The sequence below is a fragment of the Phocoena sinus genome, chromosome 10 (assembly GCF_008692025.1).
Source record: "Phocoena sinus isolate mPhoSin1 chromosome 10, mPhoSin1.pri, whole genome shotgun sequence".
NCBI lineage: Eukaryota > Metazoa > Chordata > Mammalia > Artiodactyla > Phocoenidae > Phocoena > Phocoena sinus.
This window is the reverse complement of record NC_045772.1, coordinates 18,236,150-18,250,985: the sequence shown is the minus strand read 5'-3', so window position 1 is coordinate 18,250,985 and position 14,836 is coordinate 18,236,150. Positions and strand designations below refer to the sequence as shown.

At 40.1% G+C, this 14,836-nt stretch overlaps 1 protein-coding gene across 1 annotated transcript in view; it reads right to left on the bottom strand.

The window, feature by feature from the left end:
- The window catches only part of LOC116761134 (putative tetratricopeptide repeat protein 41), an 83,975-nt gene extending 69,341 nt beyond the window's left edge, over positions 1–14,634 (bottom strand). Inside the window, 4 exon segments of the mRNA XM_032646919.1 lie at positions 1,002–1,071; positions 1,073–2,703; positions 13,447–13,516; positions 14,365–14,634. Of these exon segments, the coding sequence (XP_032502810.1) occupies positions 1,002–1,071; positions 1,073–1,789 (787 nt within the window). The 5' untranslated portion in view covers positions 1,790–2,703; positions 13,447–13,516; positions 14,365–14,634.
- Between the last annotated feature and the right edge of the window lie 202 nt (positions 14,635–14,836).

The window sequence follows — 14,836 nt, the reverse complement described above, 5'->3', positions numbered from 1 at the left end:
AAAGTCTGTCTAGGTGAAGAATCTCTGCCCTGCTCTGATGTTGTTCCTCCCTTTTTAATCTGTACATGTCCATGACACAGTATTTTCAGAATAAATGTAACCATTTCATTCAGAGGCAACAGGATGCCAGGCAGTGCTTCTCAAACTTTAATGTGCCTGCAACTCACCTGGTCATCTTTATTAAAATGCAAATTCTAATTCAATAGACCCAGAATGCATTTCTAGCAAGTTCCTAGGTGATGCCGAGGCTACTGGTGCACGGATCACTTACTCTCTGAGTAGTAAGTGTGAAGGCAAACGAGCATGGATTTTGGAGTCAAAAGGACTTGGGTTCAAATCCTAGAATGATCTCTCACTGGTGAAGTGACATTAGGTAAGTCACTTAACTGCTACACAGCAGCTTTCATTTGTTCATCTGTAAAACAGGAATTAGAGCACCTACCTTGCAGGGCTAAACCTTGAAGATTAAATGTGATAACGTGCAAAAAGCACATGACAATTAATAAAAGTTCTCTCCTCTTTAGATCAGGATTTCTCAACCTTGGCATTGTTGACATTTTGGGTTGGAAAATTCTTTATTATGAGGGGCAGTCCTGTGCACTGTAGGATGTTTAGCAGTGACCCTGACCTCCACCTGTTAGATGCCAGTAAGCACACCCCCAACTGTGACACCAAAAATGTGACACCAAAGATGTACCCAAAAGTCCCTTGGGGGCAAAATCATCCCTGGTTGAGAATCTCTGCTCTATATCTACATGTTAACTGCCAGATATTTTAGGTCTTCTCTGAGCTCCTTGACTTCCTAAATCCTCTTCCATGACCCACTATTTGTTCTCAGTTTCAAAAATCTTCAAATGAAGAAATGCATGTTACAGGAATATGGTAATAACTTTAAATGCTCAAGGAATATTTTCAACCATTTAAAAATTCCTTTCACAAGGAAGACATACAAAACACATGGACCTATGACAACAGACTTAGCTATCTCCATATTTACTAACCTATATTTTCCATGATTAAAGTGGCTGGGTAAAGTTTTTCTATCACAACCAACCAGTCCTTGAGAACCAGGCTCACCCAAGTCACAGAGATCTCTGTACAACCTGACAGATAGCCCCTTGCTAATAATCTTGGCCTTAAGCTTTCCAATCTTTAATTTTTCCTCATCGTTGAACAGAAAACCTGCGGACAGCATCTCCTCCTTTTCTTTGTCCATAGGCTTCAGCAGCATGGTTCCCGTCCTAAAGTAAAAATACTGAAATTGAGACTCATTCAGAAATGCTGCTTGGATGATCTCTAACTCAATCGGACTGTGGTTGGGGTTCTCCAGGACCCAAGGATAACAGTTTTTTGCAGCAACATAGAGATTCTGTTCCATTATGGATAAACTTGACAAGTCAGTTGCCTTGGAGAACATGACAGGTGAGTAGTCAGGGAGAAAGTCCCCGTATGTCTGACCCAGCAAGCAGATAAAAAAGGAAAAGCAGCTGTTCACGCAGTCCAGACAGAGCTTCAGATGTTGCTAGTGGAGACAAAAATGTTGTCTAAATAGATTGAAGGGTAAGGGCGCCTGGGCCTTCAACGCTGACCACCTCAGGTCCACAGCTTTGAAACACGCACCCCGGGAATTGCAGAATTCGCTCAGCTGAGGGAAGATGTAGTTTGCCAAATAGTCTCTCTCTTCCTGAAAATCATCCAGAGTCGAGCAGATGTAAGGCTGAATGGGTTTCTGGGGCTTTAAAAGGAATTGGGCAGACCTGTCTACATTCTCATTTGCCTCCTGGCTCATTTCACTTTGCTCAGAGATGACATCACCCTTAAAACAAAACAATTTTCATCCTGGTGCAGTCACTGACCTCCACTGCTTCTATGACTTCCCCCTAATTATGTTCACTATAAACAGATTGAAATCTTTCCCCAAAATGCCTTCTTTCTTATAGATATTTGAAGGTGAGTGATGCCAATCAATGGACAGATCAGAGTTGAGACACAATCTAGTTTAAGTTAGGAGTGAAAAAGAAAAAAACACATTCTTTTTTAGGATTACAGGAAGTCCACAGCTCCTCTCTTTCCCCAAAGCTTTTGCTGAAGAGCTGAGAACCGCGGATGATGACTGGGCACTGGTTACAAGGCTCTCCCTCTTTTCCTCAGCCCCCCATTCCACCTTCCCGGTGTTCCGCTGGCCACCTGCTCCTTCTGCCACCCTGTGAATTTGAAAACTACACAAGGGGACTTGCTAAGGGTGTGAAAAGGAAGGCAAATGCAGAGAAGGAGCCTAGTGTATCCAGCAACAGAATAAGCCAAGACCCATGACTGTGACCAGAAGCAAGAATGAAAATAGGTATGAAGTTGAGGTCAGGACAAGAGGAACAAATCAAAATATAATAAGGGCCAGGACCAGTAATGTCCCTGGCATCCGAGAGGCAAAGAAGTCTGGATCTAAGAATCTGATGGAGTTCTGTGATCATTTTTATCTTAAGCTGTGCAGGCTCATACGACACTCCATTCACCTACATGCACTGGGAATTCAATTCCACTGACCTAATGGAAGAACACATGCCCTCCAGCAATGATGTAGATATGCTTGCACCTTGCTCAGAAGCAAAATATTCAATGAAAACTACTTAGCTTTACGAGCTTTTTCTTGATGCAACTTATTTCCATACCAAATGTTGCTTTATTGGTTATGTTTGTTGCTTTCACCTATAAAGAAACATACCGTGTTATCACGTATAGGGCAATTTTCCATCAAGACCACCTGACAAGAATATAATAATACATTACCTTTTTAAAAAAGTGTTAACCCTTTTGCATTTAATTGTCACAATAATCCTACGATAGATAATATCACCACCCTACTTTACTGATGAAGAAACAAAAGTTCAGACAGGATAAGCAACGTGTCTAAAGGTACCTGGCTAGTAAGTGAAGAGCTAGGATCTAAAAGCAGGTCAGCCTGACTCCAGGACACATACACTATACTGCCTCCATATAATAGAGATAAGACTCTAGGTCTTGAAGATACCACAAATCAATGGGTAGGAAACACCTATGCAATAATGATACTGTAATAAATAGGCGACAATTTGAAAAAATTAATTTAATTTAATCTCACACAAACAAAATCTAAAAGATGACAGAATAGGCATCATGGACACTTTATTAATAGACTTTTCACCTGCCATGTAGGAGGCTAGAATTAGATTATCAGACCTTGAAAATATCCATGTTTTCCTATTCCCAAATGATCAGAGGTAGTAATTTCTATCTTGGTCTCTACCAGGTCCCCAACACCTAGTATAAGGACTGGCTCAGAGTAGGTGACAGGTAAATAATTGCTGAATGAAAAAATTTAATATGTTTTAAATGAAAACATAAGTATTTGTCAAACCTGGAAAGGACTTCCAAAACTTATAAGCTGTAGAAGAAATCACAAAAGAATAGATAATAACTACATTTTAAAAATACTTAGGGACTTCCCTGGTCGCACAGTGGTTAAGAATCCACCTGCCAATGCAGGGGACACAGGTTGGATTCCTAGTCCGGGAAGATCCCACATGCCACGGAGCAACTAAGCCCATATGCCACAACTACTGAGCCCACGCTCTAGAGCCTGCAAGCTGCAACTACTGAACCTGTGGGCCACAACTACTGAAGCCCTCATGCCTAGAGCCCGTGCTCAGCAACAAGAGAAGCCACCGCAATGAGAAGGCCTCATACCACAATTGAGAGTAGCTCCCACTCACTGCAACTAGAGAAAGCCCACGTGTGCAGCAACGAAGACCCAACACAGCCAAAAATAAATAAATACATTCATTAAAATAAATAAATAAAAATACTTAAAGGCAAACAACAGACTTTAAAAATATTTGCCACAAATAATTTTATCTTTATTCTAAGAAAAATACTGATATCCTAGCTGACATATAAGCAAAAGATACAAACCGATAAAAAGAAAAATACAAGAATACATATAAAAGCATATTTAACCTTTCCAGAATTCAAAGAAATTTAAAAGTAAGCAATGATACAGTTTTTTTAAGTACACATAGTTATCTAAATATTGGTGAAATTTATACCTCACATGTATCTATGGAATTGTAAACTGGTAATTCTGGAAAGCCATTAGAAGGTATATTTGGAAAGTAAATAGCAATATACTTCAAAATATATTAAAGTGTTTTTAATTTTTGACTCAATGATTCTACTTTCTGGGAATCACTCCAAGGAAATAATCAAAATAGTGAGAAACTATAGTCATTAGATGTTCATTGTTTATGATAGAAAAAATAGTAAAAGAAAGAAAACTAAATGGTCTCCACAAAGGACATAACTAAGAGGATAAAAGTATAGCCACTGATGGCAAGTGGTACGTTTATTAAAAAGACAGTTACAGACTTCTGCTTCCAGCCATGATAAAATAACAGGGACTAGACTTACCTATCCTCTTCAAAAAATTAGAAAACTGGACAAAATATATGAATTAGCTGTTTTCAGACATTATACATCAGGCAGTACAGAAGTGTGTGATCCCAGAGAGAAGTAAACTAGAGGAGCTATATTATTATCAGAAAAAGTAGACTTCAGAACAAGTGTTACTAGGAATAGAAAGTGACACTACATAATGATAAAGTAGTCAGTCTACCAAGAAGACATAATAATCCTAAGTGTGTAGGCACCTAACAACAGAGCTTCAAAATACACAAAGCAGGGACTTCCCTGGTGGCACAGTGGTTAAGACTCCATGCTCCCAATGCAAGGGACCCAGCTTCGATCCCTGGTCAGGCAGCTAGATCCCACATGCATGCCGCAACTAAGTGTTCACATGCCACAGATAAGAGGCTGCATGCCGCAACTAAAGAGCCGGTGAGCTGCAACTAATGAACCCACGAGCTGCAACTAAGGAGCTCGCCTGCTGTAACTAAGACCTGGTGCAACCAAATAAATAAATATATTTTTTTAAAAACTTAACAATCACTTATTAAAAAAATATACACAAAGCAAAACTGGTAAAATCAAAGGAGAAATAGATACACCCTTAATACAGTTAGAGATTTCAACACTCCTCTCAAGTAATCGGTAGTTTAAACAGACAGATATCAGCAAGGATATAGAAGATCTGAAAAACACTATCAGGCAACTTCATTTTTTTGAACATTCCACCCAACAACAGGAGAATACAGATTCTTCTCACATGCACATAGAACAAGCACCAAAATAGACCAGGTTCTAGGCCAAAGGTCAGTAAACTACAGCCAAAAGGCTAAGGCCCACCTGTTGCCTGTTTTTATAAAGAACATTTTATCAGAACACAGCCACTTCCATTCATATTAAGTATTTCATATTACAACAGCAGAGTTAAGTAGTTATGACAGAGGTCAAAGGGCCCACAAAAACTAAAATATTTTCTATCTGGCCCTTTAAACAGTAAGTTTGCCAACCTGAATTCTAGGCCATAAACCAAAACTCAACACATGTGAAAGAACTGAAATTATATAAAATATGTTCTCTAACCCCAATGGAACTAAATTTGAAACTGATAACAGAAAGATACCTGAAAAATTCACAAATTTTGGAAATTAAATATTATTTCTAAATAACTCATGGGTTGAAGAGGAAGGCAAACAAAAATGGTGACAGAAAACAGATCATTAGTTGCCTTGCGGAGCATGGGGAAGAAATAACTGGGAAGGGTCACAAGGGAACTCTTTAGGGCAACAGGAATGTTTTCTATCATAATTATAATGGTAGTTAGGGTGTAGGCATTCATCAGAACTTACCAACTTATCACTTAAAATGGGTGCAATTTGTTTTATATAAATTAGACCAAAATATAGTTGATTCTTTAAAAATCTGAGGACTATATAACAAGAGAAAAAGGTTTATAAGTAAGGGTTAGGTGAAAAGGAGAAAAAATAAGTATAGGCCATAATAATAACAGTGCTAATAAAACACAGCTAAATATGGGAGCGCAGTACAGAAGTGAAAGGTCCAAGTTCAGAAGACCAGTTCCCAGGATTCAAGTCCTTACAGTAAGTGTCATAAATTCACCATGCTTCAGTTTCCTCATCTGCAGAACAGGGCTTACAGAGTCTATATCATAACATGCTTAAAAAGATTAAACAAGTTATTGGATTGCAAAATGCTAACAACAGTGCCTATAACGAATAGTCAGTGAATGTTAAGTATCATTATTAGACAAATGCACAAGAGATAAAAACAGGAAAGAAAAATGATATAGTAGCTGTGTTAGAATGGTAAGATTAAGGCAAATCCATTTCTCTAGTCATAATAACTATAGCTATATTACTTTACAATTAAAATTAAAAATGAAAAGACCATAATTCCACAACTTGCTCCACAACTGCTGATAAAGAACCCTCCCAGTTTTTGCAGAAATGGGGGATTAATGGTGGGGGGAGAGGAACAGAGGAGACCTAAATAGAAGAAGGAGTTATTTTGGAGTGGAAAGAAGATAAAGAAAAGTAGGACATGACTTTTTATTTTTCTTTAAAACAATGTAAGTCAAAAAATTTAACTAGAAAGTTTTCGTTATTACTATAAGTGCAAAACCCTTATCACATGTCACAAATAGTATCCATAAAAATAAATGCATTAAAAAGCAAAGTATTGAATAAATTCTATTTAGATACACTCCTCTTTTTATGGAGAAAGTAGATTAACATGTACTTATTAGAGAGGCATTTAAGACAAACTTGGACCAAACTGACTTTCTCTTGGTATAATCAGAAACACCGAAAAAGAACTGAAAGGGTGCCAGAGAATCAAAGTTACTTAATATTTGTCCCTGGCCCACCTGATAGCAGTAAGTGTATCAAAGTGGCATCTCCCATATTGTCAGGGATACAGAGGTTGAGCATGGGCTTTGGAGTCATATAAAACCTGCCCCAAGATCTCACTCTGACACTAGTTCCTGCAGCTGTAAATCTGGAAACAATGACCACACCCATGTGGCAGGATTAAATGAGACTTTGCATAATAAGCACCTAATAAACATTTTTTAAAATAAAAATTTGTTTTCTTTTAACACTGCTAAGGTGGACACTTTAAGAAAGAACATTCCCTACTAAGGGCTGAGGCATCCTGTTGCAGTGCCCTAGAGAGAGCGTCCATGCCACTTGGACGCCCATTGCTACCCTGGGTCCTGTCGATCCTGAGGCCTGGTGTCTAGCTTTTCCTTCCATCTGGGACCTGCTTCACTGTCTCTTCACTAAGTCTCCTCCTCTTGAAAGAGGAAGGAAGGAAGGAAGGAAGGAAGGGAGGGAGGGAGGAAGAGGGAGGGAGGGAGGAAGAGGGAGGGAGGGAGGAAGAGGGAGGGAGGGAGGAAGAGGGAGGGAGGGAGGAAGAGGGAGGGAGGGAGGAAGAGGAGGGAGAGGAAAGAGACAGACTTCTCAACAGATTTCTTAAGCAAGTTATCACGGCTTAGTTTACAAGAATCTGCAAGGTACATACGAAGTCCTCAGTCAATGTTTGCTATTCCTACTGCTGTTGTCAGCGTTAACACTACCTCTACTGCAAATGTCTGACTTCAAATTTTGTCATAAAGCAGCCTCAATCGTATCACTCTATTTATCACTGCACTTTAGAACTAGAAGTTATAAGAATATCTACTAACTGGTCAAAAGTTCCTCTGACTTTTTTTCAGAGATTTCTCTCAATATTTTAAGGCTTCGGAATTTCTATATTCAAATACCCCACCCCTGAGCCCGCCCCCAATGACCACAGCACCGAACTTTAGTAATTTTACTCTGACAACGCCAGGCTGTACTTTTACTTTGCTTTTCCTCTCTTTTCTTTTATTTTTTGTAAAGCTTTTTATGCTTAAACTGTAAATCAGAGCTTCCCTGGTGGCGCAGTGGTTGAGAGTCCACCTGTTGATGCAGGGGACACAGGTTCGTGCCCCGGTGCGGGAAGATCCCACATGCCACGGAGCGGCTAGGCCCGTGAGCCGTGGCCGCTGAGACTGCGTGTCTGGAGCCTGTGCTCCGCAACGGGAGAGGCCACAACAGTGAGAGGCCCGCGTACCGCAAAAAAAAAAAAAAAAAAAAAAAAAAGTAAATCATTGGGAATGTAAATTGGTACAACTCTCCTAGAGTGTAATTTGTCAATACCACAACCCTTTGAAACACAAGTCACATACCTTTACCAAGCACATCAATTTTAAGTATTTGTTCTATTTGTCTATAAGGATTTACATCTAAGAATTTTCAGTGCAGCAATATTTATAATGGTTTAAAGATTGGTAAACTAAAGGGCTAACAATAATAAATCGATAATTATGGCACAGTCATGACATGAAATAGTGTACACCCATTAAAAGATACCTTGTAAAAATATTTACATGGAAAAATGTTTACCATATATTGGCAAGTTAAAGACAGTTACAAAACTGTTATTGTGTGATTCCAATTTTAATTTAAAAATGTATATATTAAACATTAAAGACACCAAGATGCTAGTAGTGATGTATCTAGTTAAGGCATATGAGTTATTTTAATTTTCCTCAATCTTTTTTTTTAATTTTTTAATTTCCAAATTTTTTCATAATACACATACAAAAATAAAATTTCTTTAAAAAGCCTTTCAAACTTTTTCAAGTAGCCGAGAGGTACGTAGTAGCTAGAGCAAGGTAAGAAATTTTTTAAATATGAGTTCCACTTTGTTCTACCAATAGTTAACTCTGAAACCTCTTTTCTTTTCTCTGGACCTCAAATTTCCTTAGCTTTTTTTAAAAAGAGAGGGGGGAGCCTTGAGATGATAACATAAATTGGTACAGCTTTTTTCCGCCCCCCAGAGGAATTGGTAAATATCCATAGAATTTGAAGGCACATACTCTTTGACCTAACTATTCCAAAACTAAAAGTTTATCCTCCAGATAAGCTTTCACAAATAAAAAACCTGTGCAGATTAAAGCATTCTCTACAGCATTGACTGTAAAAGCAACAGACTGGAAACAAAACAAGTGCCTAACAAATAGGGAAGTAGATTTTAAAAAATGAGACATCCAAGATCTATTAAATGGAATAAGCTAATGTGTATTGTTCCATTTATCTTTTTAAAATTAAGAATTTCATTTTAAATTTTATTACACACATATGTACATTCACAAACACACATGCGTGCACACATACACACACACACACAATTTCTGGAAGGATGCATAAGGAACTTCTATCAGTAGTGACCTCTAGAAATGGGAACAATGGGGTGGGGAGAACCTGGATCTTCTACCTTTGATCTTACACTTTTCTGTACCAATTGGAGTTTTTTTAAACCATGAAAATATCTTAGTTTTATAATTCAAAACCAAGAGGGTGAGTTGTGGAACTACATGATTTCTAAGACTTCTTCCAGCTCTGAAACTCCTATTAAGTCCCTAATGTAACATCATCAACATGGCTAATTAGATCATGTAAAATATCAAATTACCACAATTTAAAATTTAACAAATCTCTTATTTGAAATTCAATTCCTCTTGTGCTCTGCTGGTATCCAAAGTTGACAGAGGACAATTGGACATATACATATATATATTTTTTTAATATTTATTTATTTATTTGGTTGCACCGGCTCTTAGTTGCAGTAGGCAGGCTGCTTAGTCATGGTTCATGGGCCCCTTAGTTGAGGCATTCGAACTCTTAGTTGTGGCATGCATGTGGGATCTAGTTCCCTGACCAGGGATCGAACCCAGGCCCCCTGCATTGGGAGCACAGAGTCTTCACCACTGCACCACCAGGGAAGTCCCAGACATATATTTTTTAATCGATCTGTTTTTCTAAGGCAGAGACTAGGGAGATGTTCATTTTTAGGTAACAGAAAATAAAATGTAAACTATAAGACCACAGGTGAATTTAATTTAAACTCTCTGATTGCATGTTAAGAGTCACAGCACCCACAGATTTTATTAGCAAATGCAGGTAACCATTAATATAAACCCACAGTCAATGCTCAGGCAGGGTAACGTGATGTGAGTTGGGGCGGGGCCTAGGGAGATCACAAATAATCCACATTTGTAGTTAAAACTAGTCAAAAAGAAGACATAATGTAAACTAATGTAAACTGTAGTTACAATTACATTAAATATTTAGAAACACATTTACTGTTCTCTAGTCAAAAATAATACAAGTTCCACATTTCGGAAACATTAAACACCATACTAATTACTAGATGAAAACTACCGAAAGGTTAACATGAGGAAATAATTATGGCTGTTTAATGTCTTAGCTGAAATATTGGGATTTTTTTATTTTGCGTACACGGGCCTCTCACTGCTGTGGCCTCTCCTGTTGTGGAGCACAGGCTCCGGATGCGCAGGCCCAGCGGCCATGGCTCACGGGCTCAGCCACTCCGCGGCATGTGGGATCCTCCCGGACCGGGGCACGAACCCACGTCCCCTGCATCGGCAGGTGGACTCCCAACCACTGCGCCACCAGGGAAGCCCAAAATATTGGGATTTTTGAAACCCAATGTTTGAACCCCAATATTAAAATAGGACCAAGAACATCTACATCTACTTCCACATTCTACCATGAAGGACAATTCAAAGCAGAGCAACCTTCCTGCCAGAACAGAGAAGCTGGATAAGATACTTGAGGATTTATTTAAAGGCATCAGACAGCTACTCAGGCAACCAGGATTTGAGAAGACAAGATTCCAGAAAGGAAGGGTTAAGAAGTGATCCCTACATTCTCTGTTGCTTTTCCCCTTAAAATGTTTGCTGATTCTTACACCATGCAGAGCTAATACTCTTAGAAAACAGCACAAGGCTGATGCGCTAGGCAGCACTCAGCAGCCTCGTGGTGATAGTGCTAGGAGGACAAAAGGTGGAGTTCCAGGCCCACCAGAGAGGAGCCTGGTAAACACTGTAGGCTTTCTGTTGTATTTTCTGGATGCTCAATCTTGATTGAGTAGGTCTCCCCCATTCTTAGTGTGCACTCACAGGCTTTCTTATTTTCTCCAAAACTGGATTTCTTTTTTTATATGATGTAAGATAGGTGTCAACTTTATTTTTCTTTAGATGGATAACCAGTCAAGGCAAGCATCATTTGTGAAACAAACTATCCTTTCTCCTCTAAACTGAAATATCACTTTCATCATGTATTAAATTGAAACAATCTATGTCTGGATTCTCTCTTTTGCTGCACTGTTCTGTTTGTCTATTCAAACACGTAGTGAACATTTATCATTCCTTTTGACTGTGCAACATCTGAATCCCCTTCCTATTTTGGAGGAAATCCCCACTTCTGGTTCTTGTCCCCCATTTCATGAGCCCACTCCTCACAAATGAAGCTGAAGATGCCAGCTAGAATCTTGCTCAGCTTCCCTTGCAGCTACGGTATGGTAGCAGGCAGCTTCTAAGATGGTCCCAGTGATCTCTGACTCCTGGTATTAACCTCCTTGTGTAATCCCCTCTTCTCACTGAGTAGGGTTACTGCAGAAATGACAGTATGTGATTTCCAATGTCGGTCATGAGTTCTCATGGCTCCTGCCTTGTTTTCTGACTTGGATCACTCACTCTGGGGAAAGCCAGCCACCATACTGTGAGCACACCCAAGTAGCCCAATGGAGAAGTCCGTGTGGTGAGGAACTGAGACCTCCTGCCATTACCTATGAGTCAGTCATCATAGGAGCAGATCCTCTAGACACAGCCAAGCCTTAGATGACAGCAGCCCACGCTGACATCCTGACTACAGCTTCATGAGAGACCCTGAACCAGGACCACCCAGCTAAGTACTCCTAGATTCCCCACTACAGATACCTTGTGAGATAATACATGTTCATTGTTCTAAACTACACAGTTTTGGGGTAATTTGTTACATAGCAGTAAATAATACTCTATATAGGGTATGGCACCAGACCCAACTTCTCCATTTGTTTTATATTCTTCAATAAGATTTTATGGTTTTCTTCATGTTGGAGCTATGTCTTTCTTGTCAAGTTTATTCCTAAGTATTTTATGGTTTGGGTCTCTAATATGAATGAAATTTTAAAAATTTCCATTTCTGTGTTTTTTACAAGATTACAGCAATTCTATTGATGTTTACGTATTTCTTATAGTCAGTAATTTTTTCCCCTAGCTAGAGTCTCTTGAGTTTCTGGATAGGCAATCATTTCACCAGTGAGAAGGGATTTCAAAATAAAAAAACCTCAACTTTTTAAAATTAATTTCAGTTAATTTTCTTAGACCCTCCTAAACAGTGTGGGACAATACTGACAATAGCGGGCATCTCTGTCTGTTTCCTGCTTCCTACTGAAATGGTTTCAGTGTTTTGTTGTTTAAGTCAATGGCTGCTATTAGGGTTTATTGGATTGAGGTATAATTTACATGACAAAATTCACTCTTTTCGAAGTATACAGTTTGATGAGTTTTAACCACCACCAAAATCAATATCAAGAGCATTTCCATCACCCCAAAAAGCTCCCTCACATTCTTTTGCAGTCATTCTTTTATATCTTTGCTTTGGTTTAAATAAGATACATGCACTTATGCTGCAACTCCACTGCTAAAATTTGTTCAAACTCTGCACAGACACCATATCAATATTGCTCACCCCTCTACTGCCAGCACCTTGCATAATACCTGGCACATACCAGGTCCTCAACACTTGCTGAATTAATAAATGAATGAACCAACTGACCAGCCAAAGAATCGACCGTGGTGCTCAGCCTCATTCCTCAATGCTCTCCGATGCCAACTGCTTTCCTGCCTCCATCTCCCAGTCTGCATCCTCCCTGACTCCTCGCTGCTGGACTACACCTGTCTACCAGTTGACCTATCCATTGCTCCTAACGGCACCCCTTTGCCTCTCTGGTGTTTTCCCCCAAGTTCAACTGCAAAGGAGGGTGCTGTCTAGTGGGGTTAGTTGTGCTCAAGAAAAAGCTTAACAACAACAACAAAAACAACAAAGGTAGCTATTCCCTGTACTAGTCACGGACATATAATGTCAAAAGGAAAAAACTAAAATTAGGAAGCGAGGGAATCAGCTCCACAGGTCAGCAGTTTAAAAACAATCTGGAGTGTAAGTTCTGGAGGAGCTAGCCAAGATGGGACATGAGGATCAATCATAGGTCAAAAGGCAGAAGAAGTGGAGACTACAGGGGAGAAACAGCAAGGCTGGGAAGAAACAGCAAAGCTGGGAATGGGGTAAGCTGCCCATTACCTTCACAGGGTGCATAGCCAGGGATCATGTCTTAAAGGGGCAGAGTTCAGCCTGACAACAACCAGCCATATTCTTCTGCCAGTCTATTGTCTTGCGTTCTGCCTGCCTCATACATTCCCACCGTTATCTGCAGTAACATCTACCCACAAGCAATGCATCTATTCTGGAGGGCCTGCCTCATTCTCAGTTCCCTTCAGGTGCAGCACAAATTACCCACCACTGACCAGTTAAGATGGAATTTGCAGTTTCAGAACTGGTTGCTTACTTGTTCAGAGCTAGAGAAAAGGGGGAAGAAATGTTGTGAAATGCTGAACAGTGAAGGAACTCATCTTTTTCTAAAAAGAAAAAATAAACAGGAGTTAAAACACACAAAAATGCAATTATTTGAGATTTCTGAATGTAATTCACACCCTAGTAACTCTTTAAACAAAAAAAATAAGCACAGAGGCATAACAAAAGCTTTGTAAGCTACCCTTTTCTTACTAATAACAAATTCAGATAATTTGGTTAGATGTAAATAAGGCACCACCACAACGTGTAAGTGCTGACCACAGAATTAAGACTGGCGAACCTCAATAGGGGAAGTTATAAATATATACGACAGCCTGTCACTGAAAAGCTTGTCTTCAGGAATTCGGATGATTATCTGAAAACAAATTCGAAATTCAATTAACCTGTAGGAAGCAGTAAGGAAGGCAGTGTTTTTGTGGAAACCGGGTGCGGGTCGGGCTGGGGGCTCTGTAAAGGCTAAAGAGCCATAGAAATATTTCCAAAGGCCCAAGCTTTGGGTGAGGGACTTCCCTCACACGAAAGCCACCTGGTGTTTATGTCTTTCTGTATTTCTATGAAGTTACAAAGCTTGTACTCTCTCGCTCATTTGCAGTCCACAGGTTTTGCTTTCAAAGATCTGCAGGTGTATCCTCCTGCACCCGTCAAACTGAGAGTGGTTTTTTTTTTTCTTTTTCTGCTAGACTGGACTTTAATACCATGCTCTTCGCCTGACTCACAGCAGGGACTCTGGGACCACCGGTTCACCGCCTTTGAACTCTCCTGAGGGAGTCAGGGCATCAAAGTTGCTCGCGATTTCCCGTAAGGGAAGGGAAAAAAAAAAAAAGCCCCGTTACCCTCTTCTGTAAACGAAACAGAAGGCCTAGCATTCCGGCTGTGAAAGGTGCAGACGTACCAGAAGCTCCGGCTGCCCACGTGACGCACGAGAAGCCAGATTCGGAAAGGCGCGTCCATGAACCGGAGGCTGGGCCGGACTCAGGCCGACCCCCAGAACGCTGGGCGGCCTCGGCCAAGGCCTGGCGGCTTTCTAGGTTCTGAAGGCTGTGTACACTAGAGAGTCTGGAATACGTAGAAATTTCTACGGCACTGGGAACGAGATATAAATTCTAAAACACGCAGCGCAGAGTTCCCGCAAAGACACGCTGGAAAAAGGCAGACGAAAGGGCCAAACTACGCAGCTGATCAAAGACTACGATTCCCAGCATGCACTACAGTGTTTCCCCCTAGTACGTTGCATGCTGGGAACTGTAGTTCCTCCCCAACCCCATCGAAAAGTGCGCCGGGGGATTTTCAACTTCTCACGTGTGTCTCGATTCCGAGAAGCACTGCCAGATAGAAAGGACTGCGAAAAGTCGCTCTGGAATCAT